Raw genomic sequence first — 13,757 nt, forward strand, 5'->3', positions numbered from 1 at the left:
TACCCCGCGACCCAGAAGTCGAAGCTACTCGTGACGTGAAAGGCGCTCATTGCCAACTGTGTAAGGTGAGAGATGACTTCATTTTGTCGATCTGCCAAGCAAAACAGAGAAAGCTTTCCAGAATCGTGTGTGGCCAATTACTTGGCCTGACAAACCACCTTCTGTGTTGGTCCGACTAGTCGATCATCTTCGATGAAGTTGAGATTATCGGCCGAGGTGTTGCTCGTTCGGCGAGGGCCGTGGTTGTGGCTGTACATTGTCGGTTAAAGACCTGCGACGTGCCTGGTTCGTGATCCGTTTGCGAATGAAGCTTGCTGAGCATGTTTCGGTTATGTCGCAGAACGGACAAAGAATGTGAGGTTATCTCCGTTTGAAATCCCTTGTGCATCTTGATACGTCGTAGGGCTGCCTCTCTGTCACGTATGGTCTGTTCGTGTACGCCTTGCAGAGCGCCAACGGCTCGCGAATCCCTTCAACGCCATTTAGATATAGAGTTGGCGTCGGTCTTCGTATTCAACGCTGACCTGAGACATGCGTGTGCAAGCTTGAAGACTGTTATGCTAGAGGATGCGAATGATCAATGCGATATAGGATAGTTGCATTGCTATGCTGGCACTACGACCATCGCTCGTCTTCATTCCTCTGCCACCACATCTCCACTACGTTGTCGAGCAACTTATCGGGACACGACAGGTTTCCATGGTAGGTGCTGACATGTCGACAATGGGCCTTGCCCCAAGCGTTTCCTGAGTGACAGCGCGATGACTGCCAGCCACATTCGCGCCCAACGCTCATGCGCAAGACTGTATCTGACTGACACTGTCCATACGGACAGGGCATACTAGGTCGTGCCAACGTCGATGCATCCTGCAAGGCGCAGTGGGTGGCCTAAGATCATCGGCTATACGTGACATTGCTCGATCAACGTGATGTTTCTGTCCTTGGCCAGTTGCAGCTTCGGCCTCCAATTGAGTCGTCGGTCTATCGTCCTGATCCTCCTTGCTGTGCAGCTGGTCCACCTCCATCCGAGACCGTCTGAACCTTCCTGTACTCTTCCTCCAGCGCTCGCTGCATCTCAAAGTCGGCGAGTCGTTCACGCTTCACTTTCTGCTGCTCGTAGTCTCGAATCACACCAGCGTGCATAGCCTGTGGGCATACATTAGAAAGGGAAGAGCCATTGAGCAAGCGCAAGGATTAGCTAACGGCTTTGTCTGCTTTTTGCGCGTAATGCACGAATAAAACGACACCAATAGCGGTCGCGCATGTAGTTGCGAGCGTGACCTGGGATGCTCGAGACATGGCAGCTACTGTGTGTGAATTGGGACTGTGTCTGTGTCGCGGAATGCTGTGGCGGAAGCCAGCGACATTTTGACAGAAGGAGCTTGGGCCACCTTTTGTCGCCAAGTCTGAGCGGCTGCATCATCGCTCTTCCAACATTGCGATAACAGACATCTCCACGCAAACCTCCAACCTTCAAGATGGTGAGAAGATCCTGGCCCTGTATATGATTCGATGTACTAATGCGATCGCAGTCCGCTCAAAACTCCGCGGGGATTCAGACGCTGCTTGACGTAAGCCATGCAACCCACTCTGACCTCTGCCTAGCTCACACAGTGTCCAGGCCGAGCGTGAAGCTCAAAAGATTGTTCAGCAAGGTATGTCAGGCTTCTCACTCTCTAACAAGGCGCCTGCTAACATGCTTCCAGCAAGAGAATGTACCTAGCCCCACCGAATACCTTCATCGATGCATGTCTAACCTACCAAGACCGCACGAAGCGAGTGAAGGACGCCCGAAACGAGGCGCAAAAGGAGATTGAGGACTACAAGAAGGAGAAGGAGGACGAGTACCAGAAATTCGAGAAGGAGGTGCGTCACCGACTATCGCGGATACATGGGTGAACGATGGAGGCTAATAGCTATACAGCACAGCTCTGGCAACGAGAAGGCGGAAGAGGATGCGAAGAAGGACACGGATGTCAAGGTGAAGGAGATTGAGGAGCTGGGCAACAAGTCGGGCAGCACGGTCGTAGACCAACTTATCGCGGCTGTAACGAACGCAAAGCCAGAGCCCCCGAAATAAAGTCGACCACCATCCCGATACGCTCCACGCGTGGAGTAGTACAAGCAGAGCGGCTAGGGCAAGTGGCTCTTGAGATCGACACTGCGCTGCAGAGCATGGTACGTCGAGGGGAGCATCCTGTATATCTTCAACATCTGTTCGAGAATGACACAAACTCTTGATTATCAATTGTCCTTGAGTGATGTGCTACCTCCGTTTTGCACCCGCTTCCCATGTACAGTCGTATATCCTCAGTGAAACTAGAAACCTTCCCGCAGCTCTATACTTGTGTTGACGGTATTGCAATCGAAATCCTGAACCTCCGCAGAAAGAGTATCGAACATCATCGTTTCAACAACATTTAATAGTCTTGTCCCGTTTTCAGACTCACATCAACGTCCGCGATGTGAGGTCTTGTTTAACTCAAAATGCGATCCACATGTTCATCCCTGACTTGCATTGGTCACGGACCCTTGTCCATGCTCATCGCGCGGAGCGTTACGTCACGTAACTTTGGTGCTCGCCGCTCAAAACACAACTCCATAGCTACAATCTATAATGCACTGCACTGCACCCGATGATACGAATTTGTGCTCGAGCGACTGTTCGCTCTCCGGCACTATGTGTGCTTCGGCAATCACAAGTGTACCGTCAATTCAGCAGCACGCAATGGCGCAAAGAAGACCCGCGCATTGAAAATGCTGGCCGTGAGATTACAGACGACTATGCTGCGCTGCGCGAGAAATATGGTAACGATTTTCACATGTAGACTGTTGTAATGTGCGTTTTTCTGACTTGCTGCAGATACTCCAGTACGTCGAGATCACACCTTGATATGCGTTTTCTGACACTCGCACAGAAACATACCCTGGTCCTCGCCCACGGCCTACTAGGCTTCGATGAGCTTCGCCTCGTTGGTCACTTCATACCGGGCTTGAAATACTGGCGCGGCATAACGGATGCTCTGGCAGCAAACGGCATCGAAGTCATTGTTGCTACTGTACCACCGAGTGGGAGCATTGAAGCCCGGGCAGCAAAGTTGGCGGAGAGTATAGCCAAGAAAGCGAAGGGAAAGAAGGTCAATATCGTCGCGTACGTTTGGACTTGATGTTGTGTTCTGGGTCGACGTTGTAGCTAACCATCAGCAGACACAGCATGGTATGATGCACATGAGTAGTAATGCAAAGTACAACCGCTGATTTGAGGACAGGGGTAAACTACATTTCTCGTTTTGGAAACGAGTATACTGAACCTCGACAGCGGTCTCGACTCGCGTTACATGATCAGTCAACTTCGTCCGACAGACTTTCAAGTACTCTCTCTTACCACGATCGCGACACCACACCGTGGCTCAGCATTTGCGGACTACATGTTCGAAACAATTGGCCGTACGACCTCTTGATGACACACCCAGTCCTCGACTAACTTCGCTACAGCGCGCCATATCAAGAGAATATACACAGTCATAGAGTACTTTGGTTTCGAAACAGGCGCCTTCTCCCAGCTCACCCAAGGGTACATGAAAGAAAACTTCAATGCGAAGACCCCGGATATCGACGATGTCAAGTACTACTCCTATGGCGCGTCCCTTGAACCTGCTCGGTGGTCCGTGTTTGCACCTTCGCATGCGATCATCAAAAAAGTTGAAGGCCACAACGATGGTTTGGTCAGGTAAGTACACCTCAGGAGAGACGATTGAGGTCGTACTGAGTGTTTGCAGTGTGGAATCAAGCCAATGGGGCGACTACAAGGGCACTTTGATCGGTGTTAGCCATCTCGATTTGATCAACTGGACGAACCGCCTGAAGTGGTACTTCTGGGAGCTCACAGGGAGCAAGAGAAAGTACGCAGCTCTGCGTGCTCTGCTACGGTCGGTTCATGGCTAACACTAACATAGTTTCAACGCCATTGCACTCTACCTTGACATATGCGGTATGTACCACCATAGCCTTCTTGCTGTATGGAGCTGACATGGACGTAGACATGCTCGCCAAAGAGAATTTGTAGCCTGGTATGCCCGTCCTGCAATCAACAGACAGGCAGTGTGTCTATAAATAGTCTCGAGCAAAAGCCGTACGATGGCATGTAAGGCATGAGGAGATACTGAGCCTTGTCGGAGGAACAGTGCTCAAAGGAGGAAAGCGGACGGTTTTGCCCGGCAAAGCGGCCGAATATGTGGCTGTGCAGAGCTCGTAGCTGAAAAGACTCCGAAATATACTCGTATACTTGATTTTTTCAGTTGTTGTGTAGAGCAATGAATACTAAATGAGATGCAAGTAGTTTGAGATATGTTCCATGTGGTGATCGTATGACGTCTGCGGGGCCGGGAGCCTTGAAGTTGTTGGTCTGCCCCGCTGACATTTCCGACACATGTTGTACCAACGGCGCACACAAACGCTGCCGACACGCGTTTCTCGGGCTGTGCCGTGATATTGAGGGACTTAGATTACGGTTCACTAAGGCCGACGAAAAGTCACCGACTCGACGACTTCGTATAAACATCTGGTCATGTCCTATGCCCTACACAAAACCCGCGACCACACATCCACAAAATCCACCATATCTCCTGCATAAGAACAGCCCAACGTCTTCGCCAAACCCACACATTCGATCGCGATGCTTGTCACAATAGCTCTCGACCATCCGCATGAGCACTACACAAACCTCGATGTCATACAGGGGAGAGTGTCTCTGCGGGTGCCTAATCCTACAAATGTCAGCAGCATCATAGTGAAGCTCGAAGGCGAATCGAGAACACGGTTGATGACAGAATTGCGGCCGGACAGAAGAGACAGCAGGCAAAGACCAGTTCTAGAAGTCCACAAAGTCCTGTACAAGACACAGGTAGTGTGGCCTGCGAATATGCGCCAGGAGGACTTGCTCGCGAACCCCAAGGCCAGCTTCTTGATCAACGCGGGGTCGTACGAGTATCCGTTTCAGTTCAGGGTGAGTCAGGAATATTGGTAGAGAGTGTACGAGGCTGATGGTGGTGACAGATTCCTATCAACGCCTCGTGTCCACAGGCTACAAATCCTATTACAAACGTTTCCTTCTCAAATGCGATGCCCGAGTTTGCCAAAGCGCCCACACAACATGTTAAGGGGACGCTCCCACCGTCTCTAAGTGGCTTCCCTGGCGAGGCTGAGGTTCGATATTATGTCAAGGTTACGGTCAACCGGCCGCAGTTTTTCAAGGAGAACCCAAGGGCGCTTGCGAACTTTACCTTCCTTCCAATCGAGCCACCGCGACCAGGGAACACAGATGGGGAGGCATATGCGCGGAGACAACATCAGTTCTTGGAGAATGCGCCGAGTACAGCAGCTAAAAGGGCGAGTATCTTCACCAGGACGAGCTCGCATACGAGTCCTCCGACATCACCAACGACTGGAGTACCTCCACGCGTTACCATCGATGCCCGACTACCGAATCCTGCGATCCTTACTAGTAATCAAGATATCCCACTGCGGCTGTTGATCAGAAATGTGAGCGAACGCACAAAGAACATCTACCTACAAATGCTCCAGATCGAACTCATAGGCTATACCAAAGTACGCGCCCACGAGGTTGTCCGCACAGAGTCGAACAGCTGGCTTCTCGCCTCGATGAGCAACATGGCTATCCCCATCGGCTCACCCACAGACCCCATTGACACGGAGATTCCCATAAACCAAGAGTACTGGTCAGGCAAGCCCGTTCCAAACACCGTGCCACCGACATTTACAACATGCAACCTTTCCCGCTTCTACGAACTTGAAATCCGCGTTGGAGTTGGCTACGGGAGCTACAAGCACGGCGAAGATCAACTCGTCGTCCTGCCACTCCGCCTGCCAGTCAAGGTATACTCGGGCATCGCACCGCCGAAAGCACTGCTGGACGCGGTGTATACAGGCGATAGCAAGGCGCAGCATGAGACTCTGGGCGTTGCTCCACCACACGGACAGCCACCTCATACACCTACAACACCTGCATATGCAGGGCCTTCAAACGGCGGGAACGGGTTTCCTGATGCGCCAGATGATGCGCCGCCGAGCTATGAGGAGGCGGTTGGAACGGATCTGCCTCCAATCAATGGGTATAGAGGGAACTATCAGCCTCCGCCTGTGCCCGAGGGCGCGCCCAGGTTCTCGGACGAGAAGAGGAGGTAACGGGGAGGTCGGGAGAACAGCACACAGTAGATAGATGGCAGACATGTGTTGGCTAGTGGCCAACATGGGCGAGGCTGGCAGCTCCAAAAATGGACAACGTTTGACCACGATACGGAGACGGACAGCGGTGCGACGGAAGCGGTTCCTTTCTAGCCAATCATCTTACAATTTAATAGCGTTACGGAAACGTGCGGGAGGATTTCGAGTCTGGAAACACAACGGCTTTCGTGTTTCAAACATGCGGCGTGTTTAATCCAATCAAGTTTGTCTTTGTGATCGTTCTACAGTTTCTACGTCGTGCATTTGCATAGGCGGCCGAGAAAGGTCGGAGAGTTTTGCCGATGGAGGCACGTCGAAGTGGCGAGTCGTGGGTATGCAAGTGCGGCATTTTTGCGGTCGTGGTGTGCTGGGCGAGAGTGGCGATATCGCCAGTCAGACATGTTGTGAGATCGCGTGAACGCGTCTGTTGTTGTGATTTGGAAGTTTTTGTGTTGTGTTTGCTATCGTCGCTCCAACGGTCAGAGATCAAGGGAATGTGAATCTGGAGTTGACATGCATCCGTCAAGCCACTCGACACGGATAGCTATCGGTAACTTTGTTTCACGCGTTCCTGGCATGCCGAACAGACGCGTCTACAACAGCACCAACGCAGGAACACGCATGTTATTGTTGTCATCTCGTCGAATCGCGACTCTCCATGGCTACCGCGACGCGTCTACAAGCGCCTCCCGACCATTGACCGCCAGTTGTCCATGCCCAGCCACCGCTAATGCAGTGATTCACAGTGCTACTGCAACACGCACATACATTTTCCTAAGCTTCTTTGCATCCCATTGGCTGCAGCCCTTGAAACGTTTCAAAGCCTATCGAATCGTCACGTCGAACACGTCGAACACCATAAAGACATGCCTTCCCACCGCGACATGGTCGTGTTTTTCCTCCCATACTCTGGCCGCTTTGAGCTGAGTTCGACCGACGTAGCGGAGCGACTGGTGACGGGGCCTCGATGTTTGACTCACACTTGCGTCTCACGTGTAGACCCTGCCCCCCGCCCGCGGGATGGGATGGCAGGGCCGTCTAGAATGGATACTACCCGCAGAGACCTGAGGTTTTGCTCAAAGGCATCTTTTGCGATTGGAAAACCTACTCACAAACTCTCCACGAATTCTTATGCTCTTTGACGAATTTCTTTTGCTCAAAGACCAAACTTTTACAACGTGCTCTTTACCAATTACATATATGCAACAACCAACGAATCAGAATGTATATGCAACCACCCCCTCCTGAGCCTCATCCGCTGCTCAAGCGATCGCAATCGGGCGAGAGCCATCACAGTCATGCCACTCATGTTACGCATACCAGTCATGCCAGTCAGGCAACGACAGTATCGCGCGCAAGCTCCAGGCTGCTGTTTGGTGAGATTCCGCTGACGCCTGCGACTACCGTTGATGGAAAATGTAAGACAAGTTTGTGTGCGCCATGTGACGGGAAACCCATATTGATATCAGATAGCGGTGCGGTCCAACAACTCAATCTGCAACCTCGTCCTGTCGACGAGCTCAGTCTTCTTGCGCTTTTGGCTGAATGATACGTGTCGCGAGAACTTGCTTGCGCACACGGAGACAGAGGATCTTGCGAACCTTCGTCTGGTCTGCCATGATTTTTCTGCGCGCGCTGCGCCGGCCTTGTTTGAGTCTGTTACCGTGACGTTCAAGTCGTCGAGCTTCTCTAAGCTGGCGCGCATGGAAGCGCTGTCGAGGATAGGGCGCCATGTCAAGACGTTTACCTTCCATCTGCCCCATGGTCCGGACACGTTTTTGCCTCCCATCATTGACCCGGTGACGGGCGATGAGCAGCAGTTCCTGTATGAGCCGCAGGTTGTGAGTCCGCAACATGGCCCGGCTAAAGACAAGACGCCCAAGTATGGCACCTGGGAAATGCAGGACCTTCTTATCAAGCAGTACCCTCCTCTTTTCCATGCTGCGACTAATGTCCCGGCTTTTGTCGCTATCTTCTCTGAACTCGTCAACCTTACACATCTCAAAGTATCCTGCCCGGGCTTCAACAACACGTCTCGCCACCGCCGGAGTGTGGTGGACTATGCGCTGATCTCCCTGCGCATTGCTGTCGAGCGCGCGCCGCTGTACAGCTTGTCATGCCTCTCGCTTCATCCCATTCATCCTGGTGGTCTTCTCTATCTCCACCCCATGCGCGGTTTCGGCAGCACTCCGTCATCCGCCAAGCGCTGGGGCCAAATCCGCCGTTTGTCAATCTGCATGGAATCTATCCCCTTCTCTTCCTCTTCAATGCACACTCGTGCCCAATCACTAGAACACCTGCGCACCCTGCACACCTACCTGCGTACTCTATCGCGCAGCCTCACACGCCTCTTCTTCCGCTGGAAAGGCGAGCGCGGCCCATCCCCGCTCTCCCTCGACCAGGAACCTTGCATGCTCCCTGTCGCAGAAGAGTCGATGCACCCGTCGATGCGCAGTGAAGTCAAAGGACCGCGGCCCCTCAAGTTCTCCCGCCTCCGATATATGGAGCTTGAGAACGCTGTCATGGACTCGACGCAGATCTCAGACTTTATCCACAGGCATCGGCGCACGCTCCAAGAGTTCAACTTTGAAGACGTCAAGCTCAGACAGGGCAACTGGGACGATGCGCTCGAGCCGTTGACGCTGATCGCCGGCAGCGATCGCTGGAAGAGACATCAAGAAGAGGTCATGGACGTGCCCATCATGCTCAGCCCTGTGAATGGAGATCCGCGCATCATGGGCCCGCTGATGGAAGAAGTCAATCTTGCCATTGAGGAGGCGAGTGGCAAGCCAGAGAGGGGTACTCATACTCTATCGAGATGGCTTAGCAGGCCCAACCGAGCGTCGAGGAAGAGTGCCGCTGTCAAGGACAGTTTCTGGGGCGGTGGCGAACACATGAAGCGCTTCCTGCGGCTGTCGACGTGGAAGTAAAGTAAGGCGATGGTGGTTGTCGACGTTGTAAGGATTTCGGCGGAGTTTTTTTCGTACTGTGTCTTGGATTGGAGCGCTGACCACGGATGATACCCAGGGTAAGGCGTTCTTTTTACGGTTGGGTTTGCATTTGTGGCCGGACTTTTCTGTCTCTCTCAAAATGGGCTGTTTGGCGTAAGTACCATTGCCCTCTTAGGCTGGTTGGGGGGTTTCTCTCTCGGTCTCTCTCACTCTCACACTCGTTCTTTTCCTTTGTTCTTTCTTTTGTTTCTCTCTCTCTTTTCTCTCTCTGTCTCTCCTTTGTCGTCATCATGACTCTGTCTTCTTCATGACTTATACCCACGAAACTCACGCCTGATGTCTGATGCCCTGAAAAGCACGTCTTGTAGATACACGATGCCACGAGTAGCATACTTACGATCCTTGAATGATATTTTCCTACTGTTCTGACCTTCGCAAGCACTTCCACATGCGTATAGTATCTTCGTGCATACTGACCTTCCACTCTTGATTCCGGTAATACGCCCCTCGGCTCGTGATTAATTAATCGCACCTCTTTATTGTGACACGTCGGAGTCAAGGTCACGAACTGTCGTTGGTGCACGCACGTGCCCATGCCTGTGCGTTAAGGGTGCCGAGGTATATCTACTAGCGCGAGCGCGGGCTCACATGCATTCACGTCCGCGACATCATGATCGTCGCTGATATATACATACCCCGGATCTCCAGGCTGCGCATCCACACACTCTCCACACGTCTCTTGTATTCACATCCATATACCGACTACGTCTCCGAAGAATCTCGAACATAGCTTGGATCCTACATCTCTAAAGTCGAAACGCAAGTATATATAGCCACGATGTCTCTCAAGTCTGGTATGTTCAAATTCGTATCACTACCTACGCATCCAGCGGTGTCACCCTTCCGCAAGCCTCACAGACGCGTCCATCACGAACACACCCACCACCCCCCTCCCCTCACCCACACTAACCTCCCCTCCCAGACGCCTTCCCCTCCTCCGCCGCCTTCGACGCCATCTCCTCCGCGCTCTCCTCGCCAGCCGAGCGCTCCGACGCGATAAAAAAAGGCGGCGCAATCTTCGGCTTCACTTTGAAAAACGCCGGCGCCGAGGAGTCATGGCACATTGACCTGAAGGAGAGCGGGACCGTGGGGCGCGGACTAGCACCCGAGGGCAAGAAGCCCGCCGTTACGCTCATCCTCGCGGACAAGGACTTTGCGGGTTTGGTTGCTGGTAAGGCGAATGCGCAGCGGCTGTTTATGAGTGGGAAGCTTAAGGTTAAGGGCGATGTTATGAAGGCGACGAAGATGGAGCCGATTTTTAAGAAGGTGCAGGGTGGGGCGAAGTTGTAGGTTGATTTGTGGGGTTGTGGGTGAATAGGGTGGATGGAGGATGGTTGTATTACTGTTCTGTTGTTGTGTTGATTTACATCTTCGTATCATGATCTTTAAATCACTGCCCCTATATCCCGTGCTTTGCACTGTGATGTCTTACTCTCAGCCATATTCGCGTCTTTGGTGCAGCGTGATCGTGGTAAATGTTTGGTCGAATGATATAGATGTTCACTGGGGGGGGGGCATGTTTGATGATGGTTGACTGAGGTGGGGCTTGAGAGCGAAAGCAAATAGGCGTGATTGATTTCATGATATATATCGGTATACTTGTTTCTAACAACAGTAAGTTCAACTACACCGTCACGTGTATTCACGCTCAGGAGTGTGCATTGGGCTGCATGACAATCTGGCAGCGGCTGACTGTACACCGGCATCTTGAGAATTTACAACGACCAGTCAACATACAAAGCGCATAGGCAAACGAGGTATGAAGATACCAGGCAGTATACTCAGTGGGTAGTTTGAGCTTAAGGGTGTATCGTTCTTGCCATGGGAAGGTTGTTTGTGAAGCAGGTGAATCAACAGCGGAATGCCAAGGAGCTAATAACAAAGCTACCGAGCCGCCGGGGATCAACTTCTCGTAGAGCCGGCCGACCACGCCCCATACACCCCACGACCACCAAGTTGAGGGCACCCGCAACCGTCGCACAAGGCCCGCCGCTCCCAAAAGACGTCTCTGTAGTCCATATAGTCGAGCGTAAAGGCGTCTCCAAGCGTGCGCACGCCCTATTCGCAGCCTCAAGCGCTGGTGTTGCCTGCCTGGCCGTGCCCCTACAGTCGCCCGTCTGCACGCAAGCAACTGCCGCACACGTCTGCATCGTCCCTGCGCAAGCCTACAATAGATAGTTGATCGCTAGGGAGTCGCCATGTCGAACCAGGTCGTGGTTAGTAGTCCTTGCTCCAGGCGCGCATGCAAAGGCGACGTCGGCGTGAGGGTACCTGTGCATGCGCTGACTGCAAACTAGGGGAGCGTCTATCAGCAGATCATCGAGAAGGTGATCCAGGCCTCGCAGAATGACTTTGAGGAGTTTGGCGTGGACCAGTCGACGCTCGATGAGATGAAGCAGGTACGTGGCAGGTCGGTTACTATCCGGCTATCGCTCTTTCCCTTTTGTCGATGCACTATTTTCTATTACGTTTGTCGTTGAATATTACATCTCATCGTCTTTGCTGCATTCTGGTGAGAGCGCGAGGCTGCTGCCTGGAGGAGGACGGGGCTGCCGGGAGTGGGGCTGAGTCGCTCGGTCGATCGCGCAAGTCGGTTGGGGGCGCCTCTGTATTTGGGTCACTCTTATACCCCCGGCAGCCCCGCCAAGCCCATCGCATCACTTCCCAACGCGGCATAGTCTGTCATGTGACGGCTGCCTTCAATCACTTCACCATTATCATCTTCCTTTATGATGGACCGCAGCGTGGCATGTGCTAACAGGCTTTCAGGGATGGCAAGACAAGCTGTCGGCTCTCAAGGTCGCTGCCTTTCCGTGGGACCCGCAGCCTGAGCCTGTGCGACAACCGCCTACAGTCCCATCGAACGTGAAGCATGATAATGACATGCCCCCTATGTCGGCAGGTCAAGAACACCTCAACTTTCCCAACATGCCTGTCAAGTCCGAAGGGGGGTACCAGCAACCTCCTATCGCCAACTATCCTCAAGCGCAAGCAAATGGTGGTTACACAGGGGGGTATGACCAAAACGTGGGGTTGGCGCAGCAGCGAGCGGCTGCTCTAGTCCAGCAGCGCGTCCAGCAAGGAGGTTATGCTCAGCAAAACAATTACCCCAACATGCCCCAACAGGGACACCATCCTCAGATGCCTGTACAAGGTCAACAGCAACAGCGTATGATGGCCCCGCAACAGCAGCAGCAGCAACAACAGCAGCAACAGCAACAACAGCAGCATCAACGCATGCCGCAGCATATGCCGCAACGTCCGCCACAGTCACATATGTACAATTCACAGACCGATGGTTCGGCTGATGCTTTAGATGATTGGAATGCACTGAAGGCGGCGAGAGCTGCCGAAGGCGATGAAGGCCGTATTGCAGCTGACCAGTTGATGCGCACCCATGTCGATGCCATGGCCATGCGCCAGGATAGTGGACTGATGATTCCGCTCGATTCGATGCCAAAAGGCAAGAAGCGGAAAGCTGCCGTGCGCTTCCTACAAGCTGAATCCGTCGAGGCGTCGTCGAGCATTCCAGGACCAGCACGTTTCGATGGCGATGACGACCTTAAGCCAGGAGAGGAAGATCCAGATGATGCAATCAACTCGGACCTCGACGATCCGGAGGATGACCTCGCTGATGGAGACAACAGCGATGACGACATGGTCGACTATATGCTCTGCACGTATGACAAGGTGCAGCGCGTCAAGAACAAGTGGAAGTGCACGCTCAAGGACGGCGTCCTAACTACAAACAAGAAAGAGTGAGTCGGATGAGTGTGGATCCAGTGTACGTCGGCTAATATTGTGTCAGATATCTCTTCCACAAGGCAAGTGGAGAATTTGAATGGTAGAATATACCCAATCACTGTTGGTCGGTTAGCTTAATCTGAGCGCACGATTACCACAACGCAATGCGATATCAACAATGAGCTTCGACTCTGAATACACAGATCTCTAATAACGTCTTGAGGTCAAGTCAAAATCACACCTGACTTCACATCCCAACAGTCCACCTCACACCAAAGTCGGACTCTAAAACGAAAAAAATATCATGCCTACCGAATCAGCATCATGACATCAACAAGCGTCAGGTGTTAATGGTTCCTTTCCTTATCCTCATGATGATGCAGGCCTAGTCATCAGCCCCACCAGAGGTATCTGATATCTCTCTGAACAATCATCTCCGTCTTTCTCATACATCGTCATAGGAGAGATTTTGTTTTCGAGCAGCTTCATAATAAGACTGCGTCTTTCACTTTCCATCAGCACATCTCCCAGACGAGTCTCGGGAGGGCAGATTATGCGGTGGCGTCATAGATGGGGCGCTTTTATGTTAATAGTTTTGGTGCTCCCAGGGTCAACGCAGATTGAGAAGCTTTTGGAAGGGATGTGTATCAATAAACAATAAAGAATGAAAATAGGTGTTGCTGACATATCTTTATTCTGGTTGCTGCTATATTTTGATGTTTCGCGCATAAGGTGTTTGTGGTTTAAGTGGGATTTTGG

The 13,757-nt window shown here is 52.3% G+C and overlaps 8 protein-coding genes across 8 annotated transcripts; 6 read left to right on the top strand and 2 right to left on the bottom strand.

The window, feature by feature from the left end:
• Window positions 1–981: 981 nt before the first annotated feature.
• Window positions 982–1,299, bottom strand: P153DRAFT_376987 (uncharacterized protein; the record flags this gene model as incomplete). Its single annotated transcript, XM_033669710.1, has 2 exons — window positions 982–1,146; window positions 1,204–1,299. 2 exons carry the CDS (start codon window positions 1,297–1,299, stop codon window positions 982–984), a joined length of 261 nt encoding a protein of 86 aa, XP_033522495.1.
• Window positions 1,300–1,520: 221 nt separating this feature from the next.
• On the top strand, window positions 1,521–2,080 carry P153DRAFT_293839 (H+-ATPase G subunit; the record flags this gene model as incomplete). The annotated part of the gene is made up of 4 exons (XM_033663917.1): window positions 1,521–1,571; window positions 1,622–1,655; window positions 1,766–1,866; window positions 1,925–2,080. 4 exons carry the CDS (start codon window positions 1,521–1,523, stop codon window positions 2,078–2,080), a joined length of 342 nt encoding a protein of 113 aa, XP_033522496.1.
• Window positions 2,081–2,605: 525 nt separating this feature from the next.
• Window positions 2,606–4,280, top strand: P153DRAFT_367992 (alpha/beta-hydrolase). The gene is made up of 9 exons (XM_033668408.1): window positions 2,606–2,808; window positions 2,864–2,871; window positions 2,919–3,151; window positions 3,208–3,217; window positions 3,318–3,447; window positions 3,496–3,730; window positions 3,780–3,902; window positions 3,957–3,991; window positions 4,041–4,280. The coding sequence occupies exons 1-9, from the start codon at window positions 2,637–2,639 to the stop codon at window positions 4,064–4,066; spliced, it is 972 nt and encodes a 323-aa protein (XP_033522497.1). The 5' UTR covers window positions 2,606–2,636; the 3' UTR covers window positions 4,067–4,280.
• P153DRAFT_376989 (uncharacterized protein) lies at window positions 4,138–6,204 on the top strand (the record flags this gene model as incomplete). The annotated part of the gene is made up of 3 exons (XM_033669711.1): window positions 4,138–4,149; window positions 4,739–5,005; window positions 5,056–6,204. 3 exons carry the CDS (start codon window positions 4,138–4,140, stop codon window positions 6,202–6,204), a joined length of 1,428 nt encoding a protein of 475 aa, XP_033522498.1.
• An 846-nt stretch (window positions 6,205–7,050) lies between these two features.
• Window positions 7,051–9,173, top strand: P153DRAFT_343271 (uncharacterized protein; the record flags this gene model as incomplete). Its single annotated transcript, XM_033665999.1, has 2 exons — window positions 7,051–7,661; window positions 7,768–9,173. The coding sequence occupies exons 1-2, from the start codon at window positions 7,466–7,468 to the stop codon at window positions 9,171–9,173; spliced, it is 1,602 nt and encodes a 533-aa protein (XP_033522499.1). The 5' UTR covers window positions 7,051–7,465.
• A 56-nt stretch (window positions 9,174–9,229) lies between these two features.
• On the bottom strand, window positions 9,230–9,747 carry P153DRAFT_48271 (uncharacterized protein). Its single transcript, XM_033673227.1, has one exon. It carries the CDS (start codon window positions 9,583–9,585, stop codon window positions 9,286–9,288), a length of 300 nt encoding a protein of 99 aa, XP_033522500.1. The 5' UTR covers window positions 9,586–9,747; the 3' UTR covers window positions 9,230–9,285.
• A 162-nt stretch (window positions 9,748–9,909) lies between these two features.
• On the top strand, window positions 9,910–10,654 carry P153DRAFT_367995 (fatty acid-binding protein). The gene is made up of 2 exons (XM_033668409.1): window positions 9,910–10,048; window positions 10,177–10,654. The coding sequence occupies exons 1-2, from the start codon at window positions 10,033–10,035 to the stop codon at window positions 10,542–10,544; spliced, it is 384 nt and encodes a 127-aa protein (XP_033522501.1). The 5' UTR covers window positions 9,910–10,032; the 3' UTR covers window positions 10,545–10,654.
• A 552-nt stretch (window positions 10,655–11,206) lies between these two features.
• On the top strand, window positions 11,207–13,332 carry P153DRAFT_48290 (uncharacterized protein). Its single transcript, XM_033673228.1, has 4 exons — window positions 11,207–11,470; window positions 11,552–11,653; window positions 12,024–13,012; window positions 13,063–13,332. The coding sequence occupies exons 1-4, from the start codon at window positions 11,453–11,455 to the stop codon at window positions 13,100–13,102; spliced, it is 1,149 nt and encodes a 382-aa protein (XP_033522502.1). The 5' UTR covers window positions 11,207–11,452; the 3' UTR covers window positions 13,103–13,332.
• Window positions 13,333–13,757: the final 425 nt, after the last annotated feature.

This window comes from Dothidotthia symphoricarpi (genome assembly GCF_010015815.1).
Source record: "Dothidotthia symphoricarpi CBS 119687 unplaced genomic scaffold P153scaffold_13, whole genome shotgun sequence".
In the NCBI taxonomy this organism is placed as follows: domain Eukaryota; kingdom Fungi; phylum Ascomycota; class Dothideomycetes; order Pleosporales; family Dothidotthiaceae; genus Dothidotthia; species Dothidotthia symphoricarpi.

Excerpts from the sequence above, each read along its gene's own strand:
- P153DRAFT_367992 (XM_033668408.1), top strand. The coding sequence starts at position 2,637 with ATGATACGAATTTGTGCTCGAGCGACTGTTCGCTCTCCGGCACTATGT. Across the intron at positions 3,448-3,495 it reads CATGTTCGAAACAATTGGCC|CGCGCCATATCAAGAGAATA; the intron begins GTACGACCTCTT and ends ACTTCGCTACAG. Across the intron at positions 3,992-4,040 it reads ACTCTACCTTGACATATGCG|ACATGCTCGCCAAAGAGAAT; the intron begins GTATGTACCACC and ends ACATGGACGTAG.
- P153DRAFT_48271 (XM_033673227.1), bottom strand. The coding sequence starts at position 9,585 with ATGCTACTCGTGGCATCGTGTATCTACAAGACGTGCTTTTCAGGGCAT.
- P153DRAFT_48290 (XM_033673228.1), top strand. Across the intron at positions 11,654-12,023 it reads CGCTCGATGAGATGAAGCAG|GGATGGCAAGACAAGCTGTC; the intron begins GTACGTGGCAGG and ends ACAGGCTTTCAG. Across the intron at positions 13,013-13,062 it reads CTAACTACAAACAAGAAAGA|ATATCTCTTCCACAAGGCAA; the intron begins GTGAGTCGGATG and ends ATATTGTGTCAG.